At 44.6% G+C, this 26,641-nt stretch overlaps 1 protein-coding gene across 1 annotated transcript; it reads right to left on the minus strand.

Annotated features, from left to right (window-relative positions):
* Positions 1-315: 315 nt before the first annotated feature.
* Positions 316-23,424, minus strand: NLRP12 (NLR family pyrin domain containing 12). Its single transcript, XM_033127005.1, has 10 exons — positions 23,023-23,424; positions 20,632-20,712; positions 16,589-18,290; positions 15,003-15,173; positions 12,163-12,333; positions 10,243-10,413; positions 8,648-8,818; positions 4,375-4,545; positions 2,165-2,335; positions 316-1,554 (listed from the first exon to the last, which is right to left on the minus strand). Exons 1-10 carry the CDS (start codon positions 23,309-23,311, stop codon positions 1,467-1,469), a joined length of 3,186 nt encoding a protein of 1,061 aa, XP_032982896.1. The 5' UTR covers positions 23,312-23,424; the 3' UTR covers positions 316-1,466.
* Between the last annotated feature and the right edge of the window lie 3,217 nt (positions 23,425-26,641).

Raw genomic sequence — 26,641 nt, forward strand, 5'->3', positions numbered from 1 at the left:
TTGGTGTATGTTCACTTTAGATACCTTTTGGCCATTAATAACTTGACCCAAATCTCAGGAATTGGATACCTAAAGTACGAATGGTGGCCTCAAATTTCAAGGAATAGCAGCTTTCTGACTTAGGTTTCTGCTCCTGGATATTGAGGTTGGGAGAAGGGAAGATCTGGGTTTTGCCAAAAGGTCTGAACCTAGGAACTAGTAAATGTGGTAGGTTTGCCAAAACTCAATTAGGTAAAAGTACAATAAAATGAGTGTCCTTCAGAAAATAGCATTTAAATCAACCTCAGGGCAAGGTGGTTGCTTTTAACAAATTCTTTCCTGGGCTGGGAGAGAACATGACTCCCATTCATTGGGCCTGGTGGGTCTCCCCAAACCACAGCAGCTATTGGGCCTTCAGGTAACTGAAGTTCAAGCAGCTTTTTCCTGCTAAAGACTCAACTCCCACCATCGATACTCCTAAAAAGTTCAGTTTATTGGCCCTGATCTTTACAAGGCAGCCTAGAGGTTGGGTAACAAATGAGGTTTCTTGTTTAGTCAGCTGAATGAGAAGGGTGTTTCAGAAGAAGCTGTTAAAGGTTTGGAGACCCAGTAAGCAAAAAGTTGAGTAACACTTTATTTCAAGGAAGTTTTTCAATAGTTATGGACTGTATGTCTACAGGCATGATGACTACAGAATCTTGTTACTTCCTTTTCCAACCTTGCATAGGTTTCAGGGTCACTAAATCACCTATCCTCTACAAGTCTCCCTGCTTCCTAGTAATTTCTGGTCTCTCCAGATGCCTTTAGTTAATGGGTTCAGCATGACGCCACTCAAGGCTTTCCAACAGTCCGTTGGCTGAGTCTTAAGTTCCCTAGTTCAAGCCCTCAGTAGTGAAACTGGTTGGTTTCCTTGCTGTTTTCATCCCAAGACTGGTGTAGGTTACTGGCCAGCCTAATTGTGGCAGGTGTCCAGTCACGGTTTGATGAGCTCCAGGCGGGGCAGAATCATGGTGTCAAACCAGATTGCAAGGGTTGTTGGGGCTGTTGGCCTCACCAGCCTTCCAAGGTTTCTAGTCCACTTACTGCACCATTATTTGAGAATAAGGTTTCTCAACTTTGCCACTATTGACATTTTCAGTTAAATGATTTGTTGGGGGCTCTTGTGCATGGTGGGAGGTTTAGCAGGATCCCTGGCTTCCCTAGCGTCGCCCTACTCCAATGTCTCCTGACATTGTCCGTGTCCCCTGGCTGAGAACCTCTGCTCTAGAATCTGGCCCTGTCCTAAATTATCTCCATGGCACCAACCTTCCCAAAACTAGAGCTCCAAGCTCCATCACACATGGATTATATAGACCCCAAGCAAAAAGGACTTCTGCCTATGAGTATGTCTCTTCAGGAAATACAGAGCCTGATCATGTTGATTAGTGGGTCCTGGGATGTTCTTCCTCTGTCCAGACTTCCAGAGAAGAAGCAGCAGACAGAACCAGTCAGCAGCCAATGTCCAGGTACGGTTTTGTTATGCGGAGTGCTGCCAGTCTTCTGTGGGTCACTTTATTCAGGTCCATTCCAAATAACCTGAGGACAGAATGGCAAATATTATTCCAGGCCGCTCAGGGCATTATTCAATTGATATGTCAAATGTATTATGTATCTTGCCCTGTTAAAATAATTCCATTACCTAGTACTTAATTTAAAACCAAACCCTGGAAAAATAGGCTTACTCTAAACTACACACAGTTTTAAGTCCCTCACCAGTGTTAACTCATTGAATTTGTAATTGTTATGTGACTATTTTCCTCATTTTTATAGTCGAGGTGCTAAGAGGGTGAAGAATTTGCAAAAATATGTCACAAAAATCACAAAGTGATGGAATTAGAATTCAAGGCCGAGTCATTACAGATTCTCACTAGACTACGATGGCCTCATTTGACAGATTAGGAAATAGATATTCAGCACATTCTTTAAGGTCACACAGCCACTAGATGATAGTGGTATCATCCATGATGCAAAGTACAGCCCTCTATATTCCACACGAATTGCATATATGAGGTGAATGAATGACAAATGAAATATTTCTGAATTTTCTAGATTATTTGTCCAAATTGGGGGTTCTTAGCTATTGATCTTCACTCCCAACTCCAAGCCCCACGTCCTGCCTCCTCCAGAACCACAAACTATCTCTCACCAGAGGACCCGAAGTTTGCAGCCAGGGTGACTCAGCGGCTTGCACAGCAGCCTGACGCCGGTGTTGCCCAGGGCATTGTTGGTCAGATAGAGCTCTGTCAGTGTCTGGTTGACCCCCAGGGTAGAAGAAAGATCCTCACAAGCTCTGGCAGTGAGGCCACAGCTGTCCAGCCTGTTGAAGATAAAGAGTGGTTGAAAAACTACCAAGAGCAGGGGCGAATAGGTGGCTCAGTTGGTTAGAGCCCGAGCTCTTGGTAAGGGGGCTGCTGGTTCAATTCCCACATGGGCCAGAGAGCTGCGCCCTCTGCAACTAGAAACTAGGTGAAGTCAATGAACTGCAGTTCAGCTCCCGGGTGGCCAGATGGCCCAGTTGGTTGGAGTGCGGGCTCTCAACCACAAGGTTGCCGGTTCGACTCCCGCTAGGGATGGTGGGCTGCACCCTCCAAACTAAGATTGAAAGGACAACAACTTGAGTTGGAAAAACTCCTGGAAGTACACACTCTTCCCCAATAAAGTCCTATTCCCCTTCCACAAAAAAATCTTAAAAACAAACAAGCAAAAACTACCAAGAGCTACTTTTGGAAAGTCTTATTTTCATAGGGAATCAGGGTAAAGTTTTTAGGAGGTTAGTTTACAGGAAAGCAAAGTAGAACCAATCCCATCTAGGTCAAGGTGCCTGATGGCAAGCAGTTAAGAGATGCATTTAAAGACATTCCTTAATTCACAGCTCCATCTATAATGGGTACCCATTGACTCTGTAGCCAGGTACCCATTTCCCCTTCTGGTAATTATACCACAATTTCTCATCGAAACCTCTGTCTCTGTCCATCTGGGGCTCACATTGTCCTCAAGCTCTAGAAGTGGATAGAAGATCCGGGCCTAAGTTGGTTGGCTTCCGTGTCCCCAGCCACATGAATGGTTCCATCTGGACACAGGTTTCACCCAAACCCAATGAATTGGAACCATACTTTTCCTGGAGCTTTTTCTTTCAGAACTTGGACTTGGAAAGCTGTCATCTATAGAGTTGCAGGCATTTTGCTACCAAGCAGAGTCAAGGTTAACCTTATCTTATAATGGAGCCAATACAGCATTGGGTACAGAAGATGATCATCAAGATTGCAAACACCTAGATCAAGCCATGCCTGAAGCATATATTTTCCAGTTACACAAGTTAACAAATCCTTTATTTTTAGAAACCATTGTGAATTGGGCTGCCACCTACTCAAACAGTATATCATCTGATTCTCTCTATTCCTACTCTGTCTCCAATTTGTTTCTTTACTGTATTCTCTGCTGTTACAACACAAGTAAGAACAGGTAGCATTTATTGAGAACAGAAAGGTTCTAAGGGCTTTACATGTCCTGTATCATTTATTCCTCACAGTGCTATCATAGCTGGGATCTTAAATGGAAATATTTTAATCTTAGTTTGACTGAAGCTGTGAGGCTGATAAACGCCAGCTTCCAAAAGTTACAAGAGAACAGACTTGAAAAGGAAGAGGGAAAAAAACAAAAACAAAACAGCTTGCTGACATATAGACACCCGCATCACAGGTACAGAAGGTCAGAAGTCGATGATAGTGAGAGCTGAGGAGGTTGACCCAGATTAATTAATCCACATCAGGAGCCTGGAGGCACCGCCCATGGGGTTCCCTCAAGAACTCACACACAGTCCCCAAGAGAGGGGGAGCAGTTGGATGCCTGCTGGATCAGGGGGAGGTACTGACACCCTAGAATAACCCTAGTAGCACCAATTAAGGGAGAAATCCTGTCCCTAAATTCCCATTTTCATTCCTATTACCTAATGCCCCAGATAAGCAAGACTCAGAAATGGAAGACAATTTTAAAAAGTCAATATACCTCACCTCATGGTAAGTCTTTCAGGTTGGGGCTCAGGCTAGTCTTGGAAGAAGGAGGAGGTGATCATTCGCATTTGACTGGAGCTTATTATACTTTGAACTTTTATTAAATGAGGGTGACTGAAAAGCCAGGTATCTGCCCAAGTAAATGTCCAGGGAAAGGGGGTTTTACAGAAAAAGTTTAGAGACAACGATTGAAGGAAAAATTCAGCATTTCATGTCTGTATTCTCCCAGAGTGAATTCTTTGCACAGTTTTTCTTTTTACCTGTAGACTCCTGTGTCTTCCAAAACGATGGAGGAACAAACAAACACTGGCTCTCCAGGGACCCCACCCCCACCCCAGTCACTCACCACAGTTTCTGGAGTCTGCAGGTGGGGTGTCGCAGCCCCTCACTCAGCAGCCACATGCCCCGGTCTCCCAGGTCATTGAAACTCAGGTCCAGCTCCCGGAGGTGACGGTTGAGCTGCAGAACAGTGGACAGACCCTCACAGGCTTTGGAGCTGAGCCGGCAAATGCCCAACCTGGAAAGACACGATGCACAGAGCAGACATGACATCTCTGGGGACATCTCCTGGGGAGGCTTATGTGCCAGGTGCTGTGCTCAGTGCAGAGAGAATGATAAGACTCCATTGTTACCCTTGAGAGAGAAAACAAGGGTGAGGAAGAAAGGAGCAGGCAGGTAGGAAGGTGGAAGAGAGAAATTTTTAAGAAGGGGGGGAATAGGAAGGAACATAGGAAGAATAGTATAAAGAAAGAATAAAGAATAATATTTAATAGCCAGGGCTGCTGTAACAAGCACTATAGACAGGGGTGGGAGTGGGGGTGGGCGGTAAACAACAGAAATTTATTGTCTCTCCCAATTCTGGAGGCTGGAAATCTGAGCTGAAGGTGGCAGTAGAGTTGGTTCTCTCTGAGGCTGTGAAGAAGACTCTGTTCCAGGATTCCCGCCTCCCCCCCCACCCCTCGCTTCTGGGGATTCGCGGGCGGTCCTTGGCATCTCTGGCCTGTAGACACATACCCTCCTCTCTGCCTTCACCTCCACACGGCTTTCTCGCGTCTGTGTGTGTGTGTGTGTGTGTGTGTGTGTGTGTGTCCGTGTCCAAATTTGCCTTTTTCATAAGGAGCCCTCATTAGGGGCCCACCCTGCTGCAGTATGACTTCATCTGAACTAAGTACATCTGCAATAATCCAGTTATAGGCTGAATTGCGTCCCTCCCCAAATTCATTTGTGGAAGCCCTAAGCCCTAGTACTTCAGAAGATGATTGTATTTGGACATGGGGGCCTTTCAAGACGTGATGAAATTAAAATGAGACCATTAAGGTGCACCCTTACCCAGTCTGACTGGTGTCCTTCTGAGAGGAAATTCGGACACACAGAGACACCAGATGTGTGTGTACAGAGGGACGACCTTGTGAAGACACAGTGACAAGGTGACCATCTGCAAGCCAATGAGAGAGGTCTCAGAAGAAACCAAACCTGCTGACACCTTGATCTTAAACTTCCAGAGCTGTGAGAAAATAAATGTGTATTTTTTAAGCCACCCAGACTTTGCTATTTTATCATGGCAGTCCAAGCAAACTAACAGATGAAAACAGACCTATTTCCAAATAAGGTCACATTCTGAGATACTTGGGGTCAGAATTTCAACATACAAATTATTTGAACATATGAACCCATAACACCAAGTGATTTATAGGTGTCACTTCATTTGTTCCTTATAACAGCCGCTAGGAGGAAAATGACATCATTATCCACTGTTAGCACATGTGTGAGGACTGAGGCTCTGCCCAGGTCTCAGAGCTAGGGCCTATGTCCATGACTTAAGTGTCATGCTTAACCACTGTCTATGCAGGTAGTGTGGCCACCGTTGCAATTGGAAGACTGTTTGAGCGCTTAAGAGAGTCAGAGTGCTATTATATTATGTAGTTTTCTTCCCCTAATTTTCAGAGATCCTTGCATTTCCTTAGATACAGCTACTATACTGTGAAAACCTGAACTCCCCTTTTCTTCGAGTGTCAGTGTTCTCAGGTGACATGTGGGATTTACATAAATATGAATATCTGACTGACCAACTGCCACTGGACAAGAGGAAAGGACCCAGCCTTGGCCAATGAGAGCCACGTTGAGGTAGCTGGACCAACGCATTCTAAGATTTCCATGGAAGAATAAATGTCTACAAATAGCTATGAAAATTTGCACACACAAAAAACAAAACACAATAGGGCCTTTACAAACCATAACAATTACAACAGCGAAAAATTGGAATAGGAACAGAGACAAATGGAAAGGACAGAAGCAAACACAGTATGGGAAAATGGTTTATAACAGAATTGGCATTCCAAATCAGCAAGGAAAGGATGGATTCTTTGTTAAATGGGGTTGCAAACACTGGAGAGAAAGACATTGGACCGCGCCTAACTGCACATATAAACATAAAGAAGAAATTGAGTATGTCTTGGACATTGCATTGGCAAAAGATTTCTTAGATATGTCACAGAAATATAAATCAGGACCAGCCCGGTGGCTCAGGTAGTTGGAGCACCGTGCTCCTAACACCTAGGTCGCCGGTTCAATTCCCACATGGGCCAGGGAGCTACGCCCTCTATAGCTAAGATTGTGAACAATAGCTCTCCCTGGAAGAGAGCAGCCGTGAGCAGCCGGAGGTTGGCGGGAGCTGCCACAGGCGACTGTGTGCTGCTGTGGGCTTGTGCTGCCATGAGTGGCTGGTGGCCAGCATGAGTGGCCAGCACCCAGCGCGACTGGCCAGCAGCCAGCATGAGCTGCTGTGTGCTACAGTGAGCTGCTGTGAGCGGCAGACCGAAGACTGGTGACTGATTGACTCGGGGCGGGGGAAGCGCAGGGCTCGTAATACCAGCATGGGCCAGGAAGCTGTGTCCTACCAAACTAGACTCAGAAAAAAATGGCTTGAACCAGAGTGTGTGGGGGGAGGGGAATGAAAGAGGGGAAAAAAAGAAATGTAAATCATAGAAATATGTATGGGTTTGACTTCAAAGCATAACGATTTCTGCTTGAAAGAATCCACAAACAAGGTGACAGATTAATGATCTGCTTCATATGCAGTAAATGAAGGATTAGTCTTTAAAATATTTAAGGAACTGCAAATCAACAACTATGGAACACATACTAAAGAAATAAATTGCCTGCATAAAAAATAAATTACATGCACAAGCAATTCACAGAGTGGGGAAAACCAAAAAAAGCTAAAAAACATACGGAGAGATAGATGCTCAACTTCACTAATTATGAGAAAAATACAATTGAAAAATATTTTCCACTCACCAGAGTTTGAAAACTAGAAAACTGGAAAACCATAAAGATACGGGGGGGAAGCAGGACGGTTCCTACTTCCATCTTTTGAGAGCAATTTGGCATTCTTCTGAGATAGCCAGTGTGCAAATTCATCTGATCCTGCAATTCTATATCCTTAGGTGGAATCTTATAATTGTTCAGAAAGAGACATTTACAAGAATACACATCACAGCACTGTACATAACAGTAAAGTTATTTGGGAACAATCCAAATGCCAGAATAGGGAGTTGGATCAATAATGTCTGGTATATTGCAAATTATGGGATATAGGTCAATTTCAAGGAATGAAATAGATATTCTTATACCGACATGCAGAAATTGAACAGATCTCAAATGTACAAAGATAATTGGGAAAAAAAACCAGGTTAATGAGATATATCATTTATGTAAAATAGAGATGTGAGTGCCTATAGGTGACATTTGGGGAGTATAATGAAGGGGATGTAAATAAAAAGGGGACATGTGGGGGTCCACAGTGATATCATGGTATCAATGAAGAATTATGAACATTCTAATTATGTGTACCTGCACTCCAAAAAAAAAAATGTTTAAAGGGAGCAGTAGAGAGAACAGTGTAAAGAAATGGGGCACAGATTTATCCTAATCCTCTAAAAATAAAAAAAGCCACAGAAGCCATACTTTGGCTTAAGAGGGAAAAAAAAAATCTCCCAGAGAGAATAACATCAGATAATTGAGGATGTTACTGTAGGACAAGGAAAAAAAGAAAAAAGAAAAACGAAAGACTCTCTTTTGGGACTACAAAGAAAAAGAATTTTCTGAAAATGGACAGCCTTGCTGCATTTTCTTTTTGTTCATTTGTTTATTCATCTGTTCATCCACTTAAAAACATATGTATTTCTAAGGACCTCTGGTCTTATAACAGCCATTGAAACATAGAGTTGACATAGCTCCTGAGCTTTTAGAATACCACACAAATGATAAATCTTGAACAGTGATGCTGAGGAGAAGTATAAGGTCAAATAGGATCATAAAACTCGGAACCCAGATCTTATCTTAGGGGTTGGGGAAGGCATCCATGGAAAAGAAGATTTATCTTGAGTCCTAACAGATAAAACAGATGTTATCAGGGTATAAAAGGGCAGAGCAGAAAGGAATTCCAGGAAGAAAGAGCTTGTGGTGCAAAGGCCCTGTGACAGAAAAATCTTTGAAAGGAGGCAGATAGAGCTAGAAGTTAGGAGAAGAGGGGAGGAAGCATGGCCCCAGGGAGCCCAGACAGGAGAGCAAGGATTGAGAATTTGGACTCCTATGACTGTGAGCAAAGCAGGACTCACCGGAGGGTCTGGAGTTTGCACTGGGGATGCCTGAGGCCCTCACACAGCAGCAGCACCCCAGGGTCCCCCAGGTCATTCAAGCTTAGGTCCAGTTCCATCAGGCTCTGGTTCACACAGAGGGTGGAGGCCAGGTCTTCACAGGCAGTAGCTGTGAGGTGGCAAATCTTCAACCTATTGAACATATGTTATGGAATGCTTTCTATACAAAGCTAATTTTATCCTCCTTACGCCCAGTCTTCAAAATAATGCATTTTCAAGCAAACAACTCGTTTTTAAAAATGTGCAAAGGCCTAAAATAGACATTTTGCAAAGAAGATATACAAATGGCCACGATTCACATACAAAGATGCTTAATGTCACTAATCATTAGGGAAATGAAAATCAACACCACAATGAGATACCACCTCACCCCTATTAGAATGACTATTACATGAAAAAGAAAAAAAGAAGTGAACAAAGACAAAAACAAAACCCAGAAAATAACAAGTGTTGGAAGGGATGTGGAGAAATTGGAAACTTTGTGCACTATTGGTAGGAATGCAAAATGGGTCAGCTGCTGGGGAAAACAATATGGCAGTTCCTCAAAAAAATAAAAATAGCCTTATGATTCATCAATTCCACTTCTGGTTGCATACGCAAAATAATTGAAAGTAGAGGTTCAAAGAAATATTTGTACACCCATGTTCATAGCAGCCTTATTCACAACAGCCAAAAGGTGGAAGCAACCCAAGTGTCCATCCATGGATGAATGAATGGATAACAAAATATATACAATGGAACACATAACATAAAATTTACCATTCTAACCACTTTTTAAGGGAATTTTTAAAACATTTTCTTTGAGCCAAACTGATGATATATGCTGGGGAGAAAAATCTCAATCGTTACCCATTCTAACCATTTTTAAGAGTATAGGTCAGTGGCATTAAGTGTGTTCACACTGTTGTACATCGATCATTACTGCCCATCTGCAGAACTTTTCATCACCGTAAGCAGAAACTCTGTACCCATCAAACTCCCCATCCCTTTCTGCCCTGGCCCCTGGCAACCACTGTTCTACTTTCTGTCTCTATGGATTTAACTATTCTAGGTACCTCACATGTGTGGAATCATATCATTTTGTTTTTTTATGATTGACATTTCATTTAGTCTTCCAGGTTCATCAATGTGGTAGCATGTATCACAGTTTCATTCCTTTTTTTAAAAAAAAACTTTATTGATTTAAGTGTGTTTTCCCAGGACCCATCAGCTCCAAGTCAAGTAGTTGTTTCAGTCTAGTTGTGGAGGGCGCAGCTCACGGTGGCCCATGCGGGGACTGAACCGGCAACCCTGGTGTTACGAGCATTGTGCTCTAACCAACTGAGCTACCTGGCCGCCTCTCATTCCTCTTTTAAGGTAGAATAATATTCCACTGTATGTATATACCATATTTTTTAATTCATCCCCTCACTGATGGACACTTGGGTTGTGCCCACCTCTTGGCTACTGCAAATAATGCTGCTATGAACGTGGATGTACAAATAGTGAATGCATATTTATACCACCCTTCCATACAAGCAGATTTGCCTTTTAAGTTTGCACCATGAAGAACTCACCACAAGATCTGCAGCCTGCAGACTGGGTGTCTCAAGCCATCACACAACAGCCGCAGACCCAAGTCCTCCAGCGCGTTGCCTGTCAGATCCAGCTCCAACAGGTGTCTGTTGGTGCTGAGCACCGAGGCCATCTCCTGGCAAGCTCCAGCCTCCAGCTGACACTTCCTCAACCTCAGGAGGAAAGAAACATTAGAAAGGGCGCTGTCTTGCTTTTCTGCATCCTGATGGCTCTTCCCTGGGACCATTTAGTTACCCAACATGAACCCACACATGCCACTAAAGCTACAGAGAACAAGACTTCATCATTTGCAGGAAGGAGTGTCCTGTCTAATACGACAAAAAGGTAAGCAATTAAAATCCAATGTAGGAGGTGCCATCGACAGCAGTAGGGGTCCCTAGAGCTCAGTGAGAGTAGAGACCCCTACTGCTGTTTGCTTTCATCTGCACTACCTGCCAACCCTGTGACCTCAAGCAAGTGTTCATCAAGTCTCAGTTTTCGGTTTCATGTGCTACTATGTCTCAGGTTCACTGACTCTAGGGATAATAATAGTGCCAATGTTATAGGGCTATTGTGAGGCTTCTGTGATTTACTGGAGGTAGAGGGTGTGGCGTTGGGCGTGGCACATGGGGGGGCTACTGTTCATCACCACCATCATGGGGAGGGGTCACCCAACTCAGCAGACAGCGTGCGCACTTAGGGAAGGCTCTCTGGAGACTGAGATGGTTCTCAAAGGCTAGTAAGCTTCAATCAGAGGAACAGAATGAGGGAGGCTGTGATATAACAGAAAAAATATATATATTGGTCTCTGTCTCCGGGTCCTGGCACAGAGCTCCTGAAACCCTTGTGATTTCCTAAGGGATGAGAGCACTAGGAGCATCTTTTGTTCTATTGAGGTGACTCTGGGTGGGCTCTGGTCACCAGAAAGACCAGGCCATGATTAATTACAAGCTTGGGATTTTTAGCCCCACCCCCACACTTCACAGAGGGGAAGAGGGCTGGAAATGGAGTTAGCTACTTATTGGTCATGCCTACGTGAGGAAGTCTCCCCAAAAATCCCACTAGTACGGGGCTCAGAGAGCTTCTAGGGTGGTGAACACATCCACGCAACAAATGAGAGGGTGATTGATGAACCCCAATTTCACAGGGACAGAAGTTCCTATTTGGGACCCTCCCAGACTGCTCTCTAAGTATCTCTTCACCCGGCTGTTCATCTGAGTCCTTTGTCACATCCTTTAATAAACTGGTAAACCTAAGTGTTTCCCTGAGTTCTGTGAGCTGCTATAGCAAATTAATAGAAGGCAGGTCACGGGAGGTCATGGGAACCTCTGATTTGTAGCCAGTCAGTTAGAAGCACAGATGACAACCTGGACTTGCAACTGTGGTCTGAAGTTGAGGAGAGCAGTCTCCTGGGACTGAGCCCTTAATCTATGGGATGTGACACTCTCTCCAGGCAGATAGTGGCAGAATGGCATTAAATTGTAGGATACCCAGCTGGTGTCCCAGAGAATTGCTTTGTATGGGAAAACCCCACACATTTGGTGACCAGAAGTGTCACAAATGAAGTGTGTAAGAAGTAAAGAAGGCACACAGGTGGGAACCTAGGTTGTTTTTCTAGAACGGTGGCATTGCAAGAATAGGGAACTGCATAGCCTAAAACTCTTGGCATGGGGAGCTCTGGAGTTCTGACTACCCAGGACGGGTGTGGGTTCTGGGTGGGCAAGTGGCTCCAGGGACTCCTCACCATGTGGAAATGGTGGGGTCATTGGAAACCAGAAAGAGGTTCTCTGAAGTGCAGAGTCCAGGGCAGAGTCTGAGGTCATCGGTAAAAAGGAAGCCCTAATTTCAGGATAGAGACTTGGGGATCACCACTGTTTGAGGAGATACTTCATGCCCAGGAGACAATGCAGATTAAGACTCACTGGACCATCTGCAGCCTGCATTTGGGGTGCCGGAGCCCCTCACAAAGCAGCTGCATGCCTGGCAGCCCGAGGTCATTGCTGCTTAGGTCCATCCTCATTAAATTCTTATTGGCCATCAGAGCTGCCGTGAGGTCCTGGCATGCAGAGCTGGAAACCAGGCACCTCTTCAGCCTGGAATGGAAAAAAAGGAGAAAAGAGCCAGGTCATTTTCTTCATGGTCGTCTGTGGATTCTGTCCCTTATCCTTTCTCTCCCTCCCTATTTTAGTCTATATCGATTTCCCCCTTTTTCTAAAACCAAAGAAAGGAGATTCATGGTTGCCAGGGGCTGGGGGGAGTGGGTATCAGAGGAGTCATTGCTGATGGGTAGGGTGTTTCTCCCACGTGTGATCAAAATGTTCTGGGATTAGATCGTGGTGATGTTTTGCATAGTCCTGTGCAATATACTCAAAAAAGAAAAAAAATCACTGAGTTGTGTGGTACGTGAATTATATCTCAATTAAAAAAATAATGAAAGCAATAAGAATAGTGTAAAACGTTTTTGGATCTTTGCAGTCAAGGAAATGCTTTCACAGGGGTTGCTCTTAAGAAAGGAATCTAAGACCCCTCACATTCACTCTTTTCCACTTCTTTTTTCTCCATTACTATGAGAAGAAGAAGGTACCATGTCCTGAGCAGGTCCCAAGGTGCTCACTGGGCCACATTTGCTGATTGGCAGGGCCACCATGCCTTGAAAGCATAACATAAAATTTATCATTTTTAAGTGTATAGTTCAAGGGCATGAAGTACATTCACACTGTTGTGCAACAATCACCACCATCATCTCCAGAACTTTCTCACCATCCCAAACAGAAACTCTGTACCTGTTCAATAATAACTTCCCATTCCCCCTTCCTTCCATTCCCTAGCAACCACCATTCTACTTTCTGTCCTGATGGATTTGCTTCTTCTACACATTTCCATAGGTATTCTTGGCACCCTAGTTGAAGACCAGTTGGCTGTATAGGCACGGTTTATTTGTGGGTTCTCTATTCTGTTCTGTTGGTCTGTATATCTATTTTCATGCCAGTACCATACTGTTTTAATTACTGTAGCTTTGTAATACATATACAGAGGGTGCTAAAATATGTATACACATTTTTTTTAATTAAAGTTTATTGGGGTGACAATGGTTAGTAAAGTTACATAGGTTTCGGGGCAGGCAGATGGCTCAGTTGGTTAGAGCGTGAGCTCGGAACAACAGAGTTGCCAGTTAGATTCCCACATGGGTCAGTGAGCTGCGCCCTCCACAACTAGACTGAAGGACAACGACTTGGAGCTGATGGACCCTGGAGAGAGCACTGTTCCCCAATATTCCCCAATAAAATTTATTAAAAAAAAAAGTTACATAGGTCTCAGGTGTACAATTTTGTAACACATCATCTATATATCACATTGTGTGTTCACCACCCGGAGTCAGTTCTCCTCCCATCACCATATATTTGATCCCGTTTACCCTCATCTCCCACCCATTTCCCTCCTTCCCCTCTGGTAACCACTAAACTATTGTCTGTGTCTATGAGTTTTTGTTATTTCTTTATTTGTTTATCTTGTTCCTGTGTTGTTTTCGGTTTTATATCCCACATATCAATGAAATTATATGGTTCTCAACTTTTTCTATCTGACTTATTTTGCTTAGCATAATAATCTCAAAGGAACCCTCATACACTATTGGTGGGAATGCAGACTGGTGCAGCCGTTATGGAAGGCAGTGTGGAGGTTCCTCAAAAAATTAAGAATAGAATTACCATATGACCCAGCAATCCCTCTCCTGGGTATATACCAAAAAAATCTGAAAACATCAAATATATGATGATGGAAAGAGAAATGACTCTGGGTGGTGAACACACAATGTGATATAAAGATGATGTATTACAGAATCGTACACCTGAAATCTATGTAACTTTACTAATAACTGTCACCCCAATAAACTTTAATTTAAAAAAAATCTGAAAACATTTATCCATAAAGATATATATGCTCTGATGTTCATTGCAGCTTTATTTATGGTGGACATGGAAATAACCGAAGTGTCCTTCCATAGATGATTGGATAAAAAAGATGTGGTATATATACACAACAGAATACTATTCTGCCATAAGAAAAGATGAAATAGTGTATACACATTTTAAGAAAGGAAAAAAAAACTGTATTAAAATTGTAATACTCAATATATACCGATCACAAACGTTGAATACAAGTTATGTGTATACATTTTTTGGCACCCCGACTAGTCTAAAATCAGGAAGTGTGATTGGAGATAGGAAGCCTGGAAAGGAGGAAGTAAAAACAAGAAAAGTGAGGGATAATGACGCCTGAACTAATATTGATCTTGATCAGTTATAGGCTGAACTGTGTCCCCCATGAAATTCATACGATGAAATCCCAGCCCCCAGACCACAGAATGTAACTGAATTTGGAGATAGCGTCTTTACAGAGGTGATTCAGGCAAAATGAGGTCATTAGGGTGGGACCCAGTCCCATCTGACTGGCGTCCTTACAAGAAGAGATTTGGATAAGACACACACAGAGGGAGGATCATGAGAGGACACAGGGAGAAGACAGCTGACTATAAGCTAAGGAGAGAGGCCTCAGAAGGAAGCAGCCCTGCCGTCACCTTGATCTTGAACTTCCAGTCTCCAGAATTGTGAGAAATAAATTTCTGTTGTTTAAGTCACCCAACCTATGGCCCTATGTTATGGCGCCTGAGCAAACTAACACACCAGCCTGTGTTCTTTCTGATTGAGCCCCATGAGAGGGTGAGGTGGGACCATCAGAAGCTCCCAGACCAGCCGAGACTCACCTCAGGTTCTGAAGTTTGCAGTTGGGGTGTCTGAGTCCTTGACACAGGAGCTTCACCCCCCGGTTTCCCAGGGCATTGCGGTACAAAGCCAGCTCTGTCAGATTCGGATTGGTGCTCAGGGCCGTGGCAAGCTGTTGGCTGTAGGCATCTGGCAAAACACTCCTCTCGGGCCTGCGTGAAGCAACAACAGGTTAAGTCTAATTTACCCAGTCGATTTCCAATGACTATATTTGGCATTTGATTGTCCCCTCATAATTTATGAAGCATTCTATCATCTTCATGTTAATGTATCTTCTGAATTACTTTGTGTTACTTGCCCAAGGTCACATACCGTGTTTCCCTGAAAATAAGACCCAGCTGAACAATCAGCTCTAATGCGTTTTTTGGAGCAAAAATTAATATAAGACCCGGTCTTATATTTTACTATAATATAAGACTCGATATAATATAATATAACATAATATAATATGATAGAATACCAGGTTTTATATTAGTTTTTGCTCCAAAAGACGCATTAAAGCTGATTGTCTGGCTAGGTCTTATTTTCAGGGAAATACGGAAGCTAGCAAGTAGTAGAGACCAGGCTTAAATCCTCGGACTAGGGTTGGAACATGCCTTTCATCTCACAGGTATATATATATTTTTTTATATTGAGGTAACAGGTTAATAACAATATATAAATTTCAGGTGTACAACATTATTATTAAATCCTAGCTGGCTTTTTATTTTATTTCAGTTTTTTTAAGGAGGGCACAGCTCACAGTGGCCCATGGGGGATTGAACCAGCAACCTTGGTGTTATTAGCACCACGCTCTAACCAATTGAGGTAAACGGACACCCCAAGGTGTACAACTTGGTATCTGTATTCTCTATTGTGTGCTCACCACCCAAAGTCTAGTTTTCCATCCATCATCACATATTTGACCCCCTTTACTTATTTCACTCACTCCCATCCCCCTTTCCTTCTAGTAACCACCAATCTGTTGTCTGTGTCTATGAGCTTATTTTTGTTTTGTTTTGTTTGTTGGTTAGTTTTTTTGTTTTATATTCCACATATGAGTGAAATCGTACAGGTTTTTATCTTTTTCCATCTGACTTATTTCACTCAGCATAAGACCCTCAGGATCCATCCATGTTGTCACAAATGGCAGTATTTCATCTTTTTTATGGCTGAGCCGTATTCCAGTGTATATATGAACCACTTCTTCTTTATTCAGTTATCCATCAATGGACAACAGCCTGGTTAATATTTGTTGATTGAGTACATTCTCCTTGACATAGGTCCCAATTTAGTCCTAATAAGTATTGTTTAAGAGCAGGAAACAAACCTGGACACTATGGACATTTGGGGGTCAGATCACTCTTTGTTGCAGGGACCATCCTGTGCACAGTAGGATGTTTTTGCAGCATCCCTGGCCTCTACCCACTAGACACCAGGAGCACTTCTCCCGTCTCTCCAAGTTGTGACAACCAGATATTTCTCCAGATAGTGCCAAGTCTTGGGGCAAGGGAAACATCACACCCGTGAAGAACACGAATTTGGCTAAGAGCATAGACTCGGACAACAAGCCCCAGCCAGTACTTACGAGTGTGTCAGTAGCGTCCTGGGCCCTGAAGTCCATCTCTCCCCATGTTCCTTGTCCGCGCTGTAGGCAGCCCCACTCAAGTGCAGCACCAGGAGGCTCCTGCAGTTCTTTACACAGAAGGAAGAGACCATGTGCTCCATCGTGGTGACGATGTTGCTGACCACCACCACTTGGAAGTGGCTCAGGGCCTGCTGGATGAAATGTTGATCCTGGATCTCGTACAGACAGCTGAGGAACTCTAAGGCACCCCGTTGCAGGGTAGAGCCCTCACTCTGAGCTTTGCTTTGGATCCAGTCCAACAGTTCCACCTTGATGTGAGGTGAGACCCTCCAGCAAAGCCGCTTCTCCAGGTAGCTTGTTGTGTCCTCATTGAGGAGTCCAAACAGGAAACGGACCGTGAGTGCCAAGAAGCTCCTTTCTGAAAACCCATACTCAGTCAACAGCCTCATCAGGCTCTGGTCGGGGCTGGATGAACTCTCCCCACCATCCAGGATGTAGTACATGGCCGCAAAGAATTCCTGGAAACTCAGGTGGATGAAGCTGTAGAACTTTTCACAGTTGATGTCCTTCTGGAAGATGTTCATGTTGAGGAAGGAGGAGACATCTGCCCCATCCAGGCCATGCTTCCGGAGGTCCTGCTCCTCAAAGAGGATTTTCTGATTCCAGAGGCCATCTGCTGCCAAAGAGCACAGCCCTCTCTGGTTGGGCGGGGGCTGGAGGGTTGGGGACCCTGGTTTGGGTTGCATCAGACTCAGGAGGTAGAGCATGTACACTGCTGTCGTGGTCCTGGACGTCTGTCTTAAAAGGCCCCCATCCTCCAGCTGCTGCTTGAGGCAGGTGCAGACGACCCAGCACACCAAGGGGACAAAGCACAGAGTGAAAAGGGGCTCATTGTCCCTCACGAAGTTGAAGACGTGGCCAGCTTGCTCCACGTTGTGGAAATACTTGTAGAAGTACTCCTTCCTTTCTGCTTCAGAGAAGCCCAGGATCTCCACGTGCCTGGGATGCTCCAGCAAGCGATGCAGCTTCTCCAATGCCCTGGGCCTGGTAGTGATGAGCAGGGACAGCTCAGGCAGCAGCTTCTTCCGAATCAGGCTGCTAAGAAGAAGCTCCGTGGGTCGTTTCTCCTCCCAGCAGAGGCACCAAGGGCCCTGAGGGTCGTGGAAAGAGGTTTTGAGCTCGTCAAAGCCGTCGATGATTAAAAGGAGGCGCTCAGGAACTCGGACAAGCTCCTGGAGCGGCACGCTGGGCTCAGGCCAGCAGCTGGAGATGAGGTCTTGAGCGCTCCGCTCAGATGCGCTCTGGTTCATCTCCCTGCAGTTGATGTAGAAGAGATAATCAAACCTGTCTTGGAAGAGCCTCCCGTCGGCCCAGTCCAGCATCACCTTGTGGGCCAGCATGGATTTGCCCATACCTGCTGCTCCCTGCAGGACCACTGTGCGTGGAGGCTCGGGCCGCTCTTCATCTGGCTCGAAGAGGGTCTCCATCTGAATGAAGCTGGCCTGGTGGTCTACAGTTCTCGCGTGTACCTGGCCCATGTCCAAAAGCTTCTGTTGGGCCCACATGGGATTTGAGTGTTCCTTCACCAGGAGGAGCCGGGTGTACCGGTGGCTGAGGTTGACGCATTCCCCTAGGCGCGCATTGCGGTCCTCCATCAGCCGGAACTTTCTGCGGACATAGTCTTTGTAGGTTTCCTGGGGATCTAATGGAGAGGAATGAAAGGGTTCGTGGAAGAGTCATCAGCAATCTTTCATGGATTTAATTCATGAGTTAAAGCACACTAGGGCCCAGTGCCTACTTGTGCAATATCCTTGGGACAGTGTTCTAGATAGAGCAGAGAATCTTGGTACTTCCCTATAAAGATCTTCCCCTACCACGGGAAACGGAGGCATTAACATGAAAATGTTCTCACACACAGTACTCTATTCTTGCTATGCAAATGAGGGTCCAAGCGCCAGCAGTATGGGCCTCACTATTCAGGCTGAGGGAAGACCACTGTGAGCCCCTAGAAGAATGCGCCAACTTCCACCACCTGTACCCATGGCTCCGCCTTGTGAAAGAACACTAAACCCCACGTGGCCCACCAGGGAGCTGGTTGGAAAGGCGAAATCTTGAGTCCCACTCCCCACCAACTGAATCAGAAACTGTGTTGCTAACAAGATCGCTGCATGATTTGCATACACGTTAGAGTTTGGGGAAGCAGTTTCCAAGTTTTCCACGCCCCCTCTGAAAAAAAAGGTAAATGCATATCTACAACGGAGAACTTATCCGTTCTATAAACTCTTTGCCCAAAGTCTCTTTGGGAAAGCCTGCTTGGTATAGATGTCTATGAATAGTGTAGGTTCTCAATGGGTGATTGTGTCCCTCTTAGGGGACATTTGGCAAGATCTAGAGCTAGTTCTGGTTGACACAACTTGGGGGGTGCTACTGACATCTAGTGGATAAAGGTCCGGGACGCTGCTCCACATCCTACAATGCACAGGACAGACCCGTTATCTACAGTTATCTAGCCCAAAGTGTCAATAGGGCCAAGGAGGAAAAACCCTGATCTAGACAAAATGTATCCCTTTGGATTTAGATGTCACCAGAGGCCTATAATATCAGCCCAAGGGAAGGTATAAAAGATCTGAATTTGGCTCCAGAACTCTCTCAAAAACGAATGCATGTACTGTTGTATGTTTTTAATTGTGATAAAAGATACATGACATAAAATTTACCATTTTAACAATTTGTATCTGTACAACTCAGTGGCATTAAGTGCATTCAAAATGTTGTATCACCATCACCACTGTCCTTTTCCAGAGCTTTTTCATCATGCTAATTCACCATTTCACCGATTCACCATTTCTTCCCTCCCCCCAGCCCCTGGCAGCTGCCATTCTACTTTCTGTCTCTATGAATTTGACTACTTTAGGTACTTCATATAAGTGGAATTATACAATATTTGTCTTTTTGTGTTTGTTTTATTTCACTGAGCGTAATGTTTTTAAAGTTCATCTATGTTGAAGCAAGTATCAGAATTTCATTCCTTTTTAAGGCTGGGTAATAGTCCATGGTATATATATATATATGTCATATTTTGTTTATCCATTCATCTATTCATAGACAAAGTTATCTTTCTGGCTCTCAGTGTGTATTGACAAACAATGTTAAAGCTTCTAGTTTCCAAAGTCCACCAAGTGTACTACTGCTCTTTTGATATTCTCATGAGAAAACACTTTTGAATGGAACAAAGGTAATTGGGACAGCGATGTTTGAATTTTGTAAAAGTTTTCCGGTCTGTTCTTGTAGAGAAAGGGTTCTTATTTTGAGACATGGGGAATATTAGGGAAATAGAAAAGTTTAAAACAATGATGAGAACAAGAATGAAGAGTTACCATATCTTGAACAGGTGCTACATCTGATGCATTTAAGGTGCCCTTGAAAGTGTTACTGTTGGTGGTCTTGCTGTCTGTCCCATACTCCTGTTTCTTTCTTGCCCAAAATCCTGCTTCTATTCAGGTAGTGGGTGTTTATCCCCGGGTTTCAGTAAGTGTCCCTTCCGAAGTCCCCCAGGGATGGAGGATGGGTTTGCTAAACCACTAGTGATCGCATTCCCCTTTGCCAGTGGCTGGTCTGGGGTGGGCCAGGCATCCCAGTCCTGACCGAGAGTTATGCAGGTGACTGATTTAGGGGAAGAAGCTGACTGCAGGGGTTTCATTCCTGGAAAAATGACAGCCACTTGAGGAAGAAAGTTTTTTGCCTCCCTTTTTGTCCCTGCTAAGAATTATTTCATATGAGATGGTTTGGTCACCATCTTGCAGCATGAGGAGATACGTCTTAGGACAAAATGCCAACGTTGGGAGGTTGATAGAATTTAAAACAGGAGGAAGTTGGGGCTTTGATGCTATTAATGCACCACACGAGTTCTGTAGCCACCCACCCTAAGACTTCTTGTTCTAGGCAAACATGAAATAAGTGCTTTTTTGCTTGATCTACTCTCCATTTGCAGTCTGATACATGTAGCCCAGTGCATTCGAACGGGCACCCGGCTCACGGCTCACCTTTTCTTGGAGCTCCAGGAAAGACTTCCAGGGAACATGCCAACTGGCTCCCCAGGGAACATGGGTCACCTCGTGGAGTACCTGGAAGAGAAATTTGGGGGAGATCAGCTAGCACATACCTGCTTAGCACTCAATAACATTAGCTTCTGTTACATCAGACTGTCTACATGATAACTCCCCGCCCACCCACACCCCAGAATGTTCAGTTGTCACCTCACACGGACTGTCATTGAAACATTTGTTTTTCATAACCCACTCTCCTTTCTGGGTACCCTTCATGGTGACTGGTACCTCCATCCACTCGATGAATCTCCTCAGGCAGGAACTTCTGAGCCAGCTTGGCTTCATCCTTCCCCTTCAGCCCTTGGCCATGTCTGATCCATCTATCCATTCATCCTTCTTTCCATCCATCCATCCACCCATCCATCCATCCATCCATCATGCAGCCATCCATCCATTCATCCAACAAATATACATATATTGGGCACCAGGCATTTTTCTAGACATTGGATACATAGCAATAAACAAGACACAAGGTATCTGCTCCATGGACCTTACATTCTAACGGCATGGAGAGCTCAGGGCATAGAAAATAAACACCAATATAACACCAGATAATTTCATCACAATTTAAAAAAAACTAATTATTGAGTGTTAAAGCTGTAAAAGACCTCAAAGATGTTTTACCTTAGTGTTTTCTGAAGCATGCCAAGAGCACCACCTACATCCAAATGCAGGTTCCTGGTACCCCAGACCTGCTGAATCAGAATCCCTAGTGTGGGTCTTTGATTTCACATTCACAACAAGGCATCCAGATGACTGTTATGTTTATTAACACGTGAACTGCTGATCTAGTGCAGTGTCTTACAGATGAAGAGACAGAGCCCAGAGAGGTACACTGATTCCCCAGCATCACACAGCTAGAATAGAGCAAAGCTAGACATCTGAACTCCTTCAGATCATGGGGTCACCTCCTGGTGAAGTAAAAGAACGTAGTCTGGAGGAGGATGCTCACCACATAGTTCCCAACTGCTAGTGCCAGGGAGAGATCTATGTGAAACGGGGAGAAGAGAGGCACTTTATACTTATATATTATTTGAATTTCTTAATAAATATGTAAAACGTCTATAAATAAATACAATTCTACACAACCATACATGAATACACTTATGCCCTTTTCTTTCTTCATTGCTGGTAGCACTTTTTCATCTGTCTCTAAGTAAAAATGTGACCCAACCTCATATTCCCCAAGTCCAATGCATCTTCAATATTCTCCAAGAATGGGGATAGGGAGAGAAGGAATCATATGTGATGATATCTGAGAAGGCTTTAAGAGCTTATCTCTTCCCATCACACATTTCCAGCTCACGAGAGCCTGTTGTTAAATTTCTGTGAATTACAAGCCAGGTGACACATCACATCAATAACTGAAAATCAGCCATGCTGGGGGTACTTACACAATGGAAATTAGCAAATGCCACAAACCAGAGTCTTTGTGTTTTCGGAGTCATTAAAGACTTTATTTTTTCAGAGATGTTCAACATTACTGGCACACCACTGCCATACACCTCCTTTGAGACACTGAGCCTCACAGAAGCAACTGTGTGTAGCCAGGTATTGGCACAAGTTAAACGTTCATTCAACAAATGTTCGCCAAACTTACTCTGGTCCTGGCCATAGCCAGACCCTAGAATCACGTTAAAGAATCAGAAGTATCCTTGCTCTTGGGGGACCAATGTTCTATTTGAGGTGACAAATGACATTAAAAACCAGAGCTCAAATGCCATCTCTGCCCCTTCCAACAAAAGCTGGTGTTTGCTGAGCACTTACTATCTGCTGGGCACTGTGTTAAGCACTTGGCGTGTATGATCTCAAGAGCTTTTGTCTAGAAGCAAATCATTTATTTTCTGAGCCTCAGTTTTCTCATCTATATAATAGGCATAATAATAATAAAATCTATCATACAGCATTTTAAACATTGAATGTGTTGATGCATTTTTATGCACAATGGATGCCTTATTACAAGAGGGAACCAATAAGTGTTAGTACCCTTGTGATTATTTTCTAGGACAGAAGATATAATAAAAGACATCTGAGTGCTAAAGAAGCACAAAAGGGGGGTCTCTAAGCCAGCTAGGGTGCGTGAGGGTGAGGGACAAGAGGAGGGAGAAGAGGGCCGAAGAATTCACGGAGCAAGTAGTGCCTCCAAGGTTCTAATAGATAGATAAGAATTGTCCAGGCAAAGAAGATAGAGGGTGTTGTGGGCACAACGCAGCATGAACGAAAGCTAAGGAAAAGTTAGAACCCAGGTCTTGTGAGCTCAGTGATTGTCAGAAAGGAGAAGGGAATTGGTGGGTTGCAGCCATGACAGTGCCGTCACCATCTCCTTACCCCTGGCCAGATCCTCTCTCTGTCCTCTCTCCCACAGGTCCTTCCTGTTGATCCGATCAAAGATGCTAAGAGCCAGCAGCCAGGCCTCCCTTGCCCCACAGTGGGCCACCAGCAGCTGGGCCATTTCCAGGGGACCAGCCGTCTCCATACGCCCCCAGGGAATCCTGCCCTTCCTCGTCTCTGTCGCTGGCCCCAGGTATAACTTGAATTTCTTCAGCTCCACAGCCTCCAGTTCTTCCAAGTAGGCGGACAGGAGACATAGGCCATCCCTGACTGTGGTTCGGGGCATGGGGACGTTGTGAACCCTGGAGGGAAAAAGCTGCAGACCAGGATGTTTCTACACACAGGACGGGCGATTCCAACGTGCCCACCATCTCATCGTGCGCAGGCAGAGGCTGCAGGAATGAGAGACAGGAAAGTCCTGCTGTTGAAATAGTGCCTTCCTCACCCTTCAATTCCCGCCTGCCCTGCCCTCTCACCAACTGCGTGTTCCCTTAGAAGAAGAGGAAGTGAGGAGGGATTAGGAAATCGCAGGGGCCATTCGACTCACAGGAAAGACCTTCACTTCTGCTCCCGTCTCTGGCTCCCTTGACCAAACAGGCGCTCTTTTCTTTGTCCTACCTGCTATTTTCCCTTGCCTGGCTAGTGTCCCCAATCAATTAGATTATCATCAAAACAATTACTTTGCCTCCTCCCGTTGGTGTCAGACTTGGACAGGTAATTCTCATTGGCTAATGGAATGTGAGCCAACGTGACTGTGAAATGTGGGCAATGTCAGCAAATTTCTCTTCCAGCCATTTTCTCTTACAGATGAGGAAACAGAAGCCCAGAGAGGTACACGGATTCTGCAACATCACACAGCCAAAAGAGAGCAGAGATGACATGTGATCTCCTTCAGACTATGGTGCTGCTTTCTGATGAGTTAAAGGGACACCGTCTGGAGGAGTGTGCCACGCTGGAGACACTGAAGTGGAAAGTTGTGAAGCATTTTTATTGTTATCATTATTGTTGTTGTTTGATTAGAGGGATAAAAGAGTTGGGGCAAAGCAGGAGACAGAGGGAACCATGAATGTGTTATCCACCAGAATTCATAAAACTGGGCGGCTGTCATAGGTAGCAGGGAGTCAATAAAGGGTTTTGAGCGTGGCACCAACGTGAAGCTGTTTTGGGGAGATGAGTGAGCTTCTGTTGTCTTTCCAGGGACAATGGAGCATTGTGGAAACCCTCCAGGCTTTACACGTTCCTCTGACCTTACCCCACACCTTGCTACTTTACTAGCCATGTGACCCTAGAAAAGTCACCTTACCTTCACTCTAAACCCCCAAAAGCTTGGCAAAGGAAGGAAATGAGTGTTTCTGGGTACAGTCTCAAAATCATTTCCCCAGGGTTTCTCTGCCTCTAGTCTGAGTGTGCATGTGACTCATCTGGGGATCTTATTAAAGTAAAGATTCTCACTGAGTGGGTCTGAGAGTCTGCGTTCCGCATAAGCTCCCAGTTGGTGGTGATGCTGCTCGCTCAAGTTCACATTTGCAAGGAGCCAGATTTCTGTAGAGGACAAACCTCTGTAAACTGTCTCCAAAAGGTCTTAGTATGGAGCAAATGTGAAAAAAGAAATAAAGGGCATTTATATAGTGGGGGGAAAAAGTATGGGTTTTCCAAAGCCATGGAGTTGAGAGTTTTAGAAGCCAAAGATGTTCCAGCTGCTATCTGAGTGACATTCATTTAAACAGTTCTTTATTAAGCACCCACTGCATGCTGCTGTTCGAGGTGCCAGAAACAAACCATGGAGATGGACACATTCTCTATGGGACTTATTACCTAGTAGAGACGACAGACAGAACACAAATAAATGGAAACGGGCATTTGTATTTCAGATGATGAGAAGTGCTATGAAGATGATATAAAAAATGCTATGAAAGAAAGAAAAGAAAAACTGAAAAACAAAACAAAAATGCAATGAAGGAAAAAAATGGGGTGGACCATTGAGGAAGATTTCCAGAGGGCGTGATGTATCTAAATGAGTCTTGAAGGATGAGAGTATTTCAACGGAAAGGGGAAAACCTCCTTTGCAGGTCAAGGGAGTGGTTGGATGTGGCGGGGAAGTAAGGAATTGCTGAGTAGTCAGGTGGCTCTGGAGAGAAGAGGGAGAATAGATGGAGTAGGTGAGACAATCAGAGGACACGTCAGAAACACCTTGCATGAAGCTTGGACTTTCTTCTGAGGACAGTGGGCGAGCCACGGAGTGTCTTTTTTAAAATTGAGGTAAAATACACAACGCATAAACTTCACTTATTTTAAAGTGTACAATTAAAACAAAATGTACAATTCAGAGATATTAAATATATTGGCAGTGGAGTATAACCATCACCACTATACATTTCTAGAACTTTCTCACCACCGCAAAAGGAAACCTCATACCCATGAAGCAAGTCACTTCCCATTTCCCCGTCCGCCAGGCCCTGGCAACCACCAATCTGCTTTCTCTATGAATGTGTCTCTTCTGGATATCTCCTATGAATGGAATCATATACTATGTGACTGTTTATGTCTGGCTTCTTTCACTCAGCATAATGTTTTCAAGGCTCATCTGTGTTGTTGCAGGTATCAGTTCTTTTCATGGCCAAGTAACATTCCATTGTGTGGTGTACTTTTGAGCAGGGGAGGGATGGAGTCCAATGCACATTCAGGAAGGTCCTTCAGGGCCCTGGTGGAGGATGGACCAAGGGGGACAGCTGCTAGGCCAGGAAGGAGGCTGCAGCTATGGCTCAGGGACCCCCGTGGGGGCACTGGATGTGTTTGAGGGTATGGGGGATGAGCAGCAAAGGTTCTCAGGTGGGGGAGGAAAGATGCTGCTGGCCTGTCCTCTCTCTGTGGCTTACGTTTGAGCTTTCGTTAGCTCACGTCCATCCGCACCACTGTCTCAGGAGGGAAAAGACAAATTTCCAGGAATTCAGAGGGATGGTGGTGGGGGAAGTTGAGTCAGTAACTACCTATTGCCTACATCCCCTTTCAAGAAAACCCTTCTTTCTGACGGGGGAAGACAAAGAGTTGGCAACTTCCGGTAGCTCCGCACGGTTTCTGGAACTGCAGGAATGGATCCATTCCAGCCCCTGACTTCAAGGGCCTCAGCGTGTAAAGATAATTTCTTATGGCAGCCCATTCGGGAAGCACAGAAAGTGCTTCCTGAGAGGTTTTTTTTTCTCACCAAGAAAATGTAATTTTTCTGATTACAAAAATGTCACATCTTAATTGTAAAATATTCCAGTGTGTTACTAAGTGGAAAGAAAAGTAAGGGGTTTAAAGAATGTTTATTATCATAAGGACTAGCCCCAGGACTGAAGTTAAAAGAGTCGTGTCTGTTTGGAAGAGAATAGTGATGACCAGGTTCGTGTTAAGCCGTATTTAGGCCAGGAGCAGAAACCTTATCCTAAAAGCCATTTTGTCTCCATCCTGTCTTGCTTTGTCTCCTAGGGGCCTGTGCTCAGTGGCCATGGGCGGTCTGGACAGCGACCGGGGGTCAGAGTGTGGAGCTGGAGGGCTTGGTCATGCCCTGAAACCCTTTGTCAATGAAAACCCCCTGAAGCATTGAAGGGGGAGCAGCCTTGTTGACCCCCTGCTG

This window comes from Rhinolophus ferrumequinum, chromosome 15 (genome assembly GCF_004115265.2).
Source record: "Rhinolophus ferrumequinum isolate MPI-CBG mRhiFer1 chromosome 15, mRhiFer1_v1.p, whole genome shotgun sequence".
Classification (NCBI taxonomy): Eukaryota; Metazoa; Chordata; class Mammalia; order Chiroptera; family Rhinolophidae; genus Rhinolophus; species Rhinolophus ferrumequinum.

What these genes read in the sequence shown, in the direction of transcription:
- NLRP12 (XM_033127005.1), bottom strand. Translation starts at nt 23,311, where the DNA reads ATGCCCCGAACCACAGTCAGGGATGGCCTATGTCTCCTGTCCGCCTAC. An exon ending in TCCTGGAGCTCCAAGAAAAG is followed by an intron (nt 18,291 to 20,631) that starts GTGAGCCGTGAG and finishes CCTCTCCATTAG; the next exon opens with ATCCCCAGGAAACCTACAAA. An exon ending in TGCAGGCTGCAGATCTTGTG is followed by an intron (nt 8,819 to 10,242) that starts GTGAGTTCTTCA and finishes TATGTTCAATAG; the next exon opens with GTTGAAGATTTGCCACCTCA.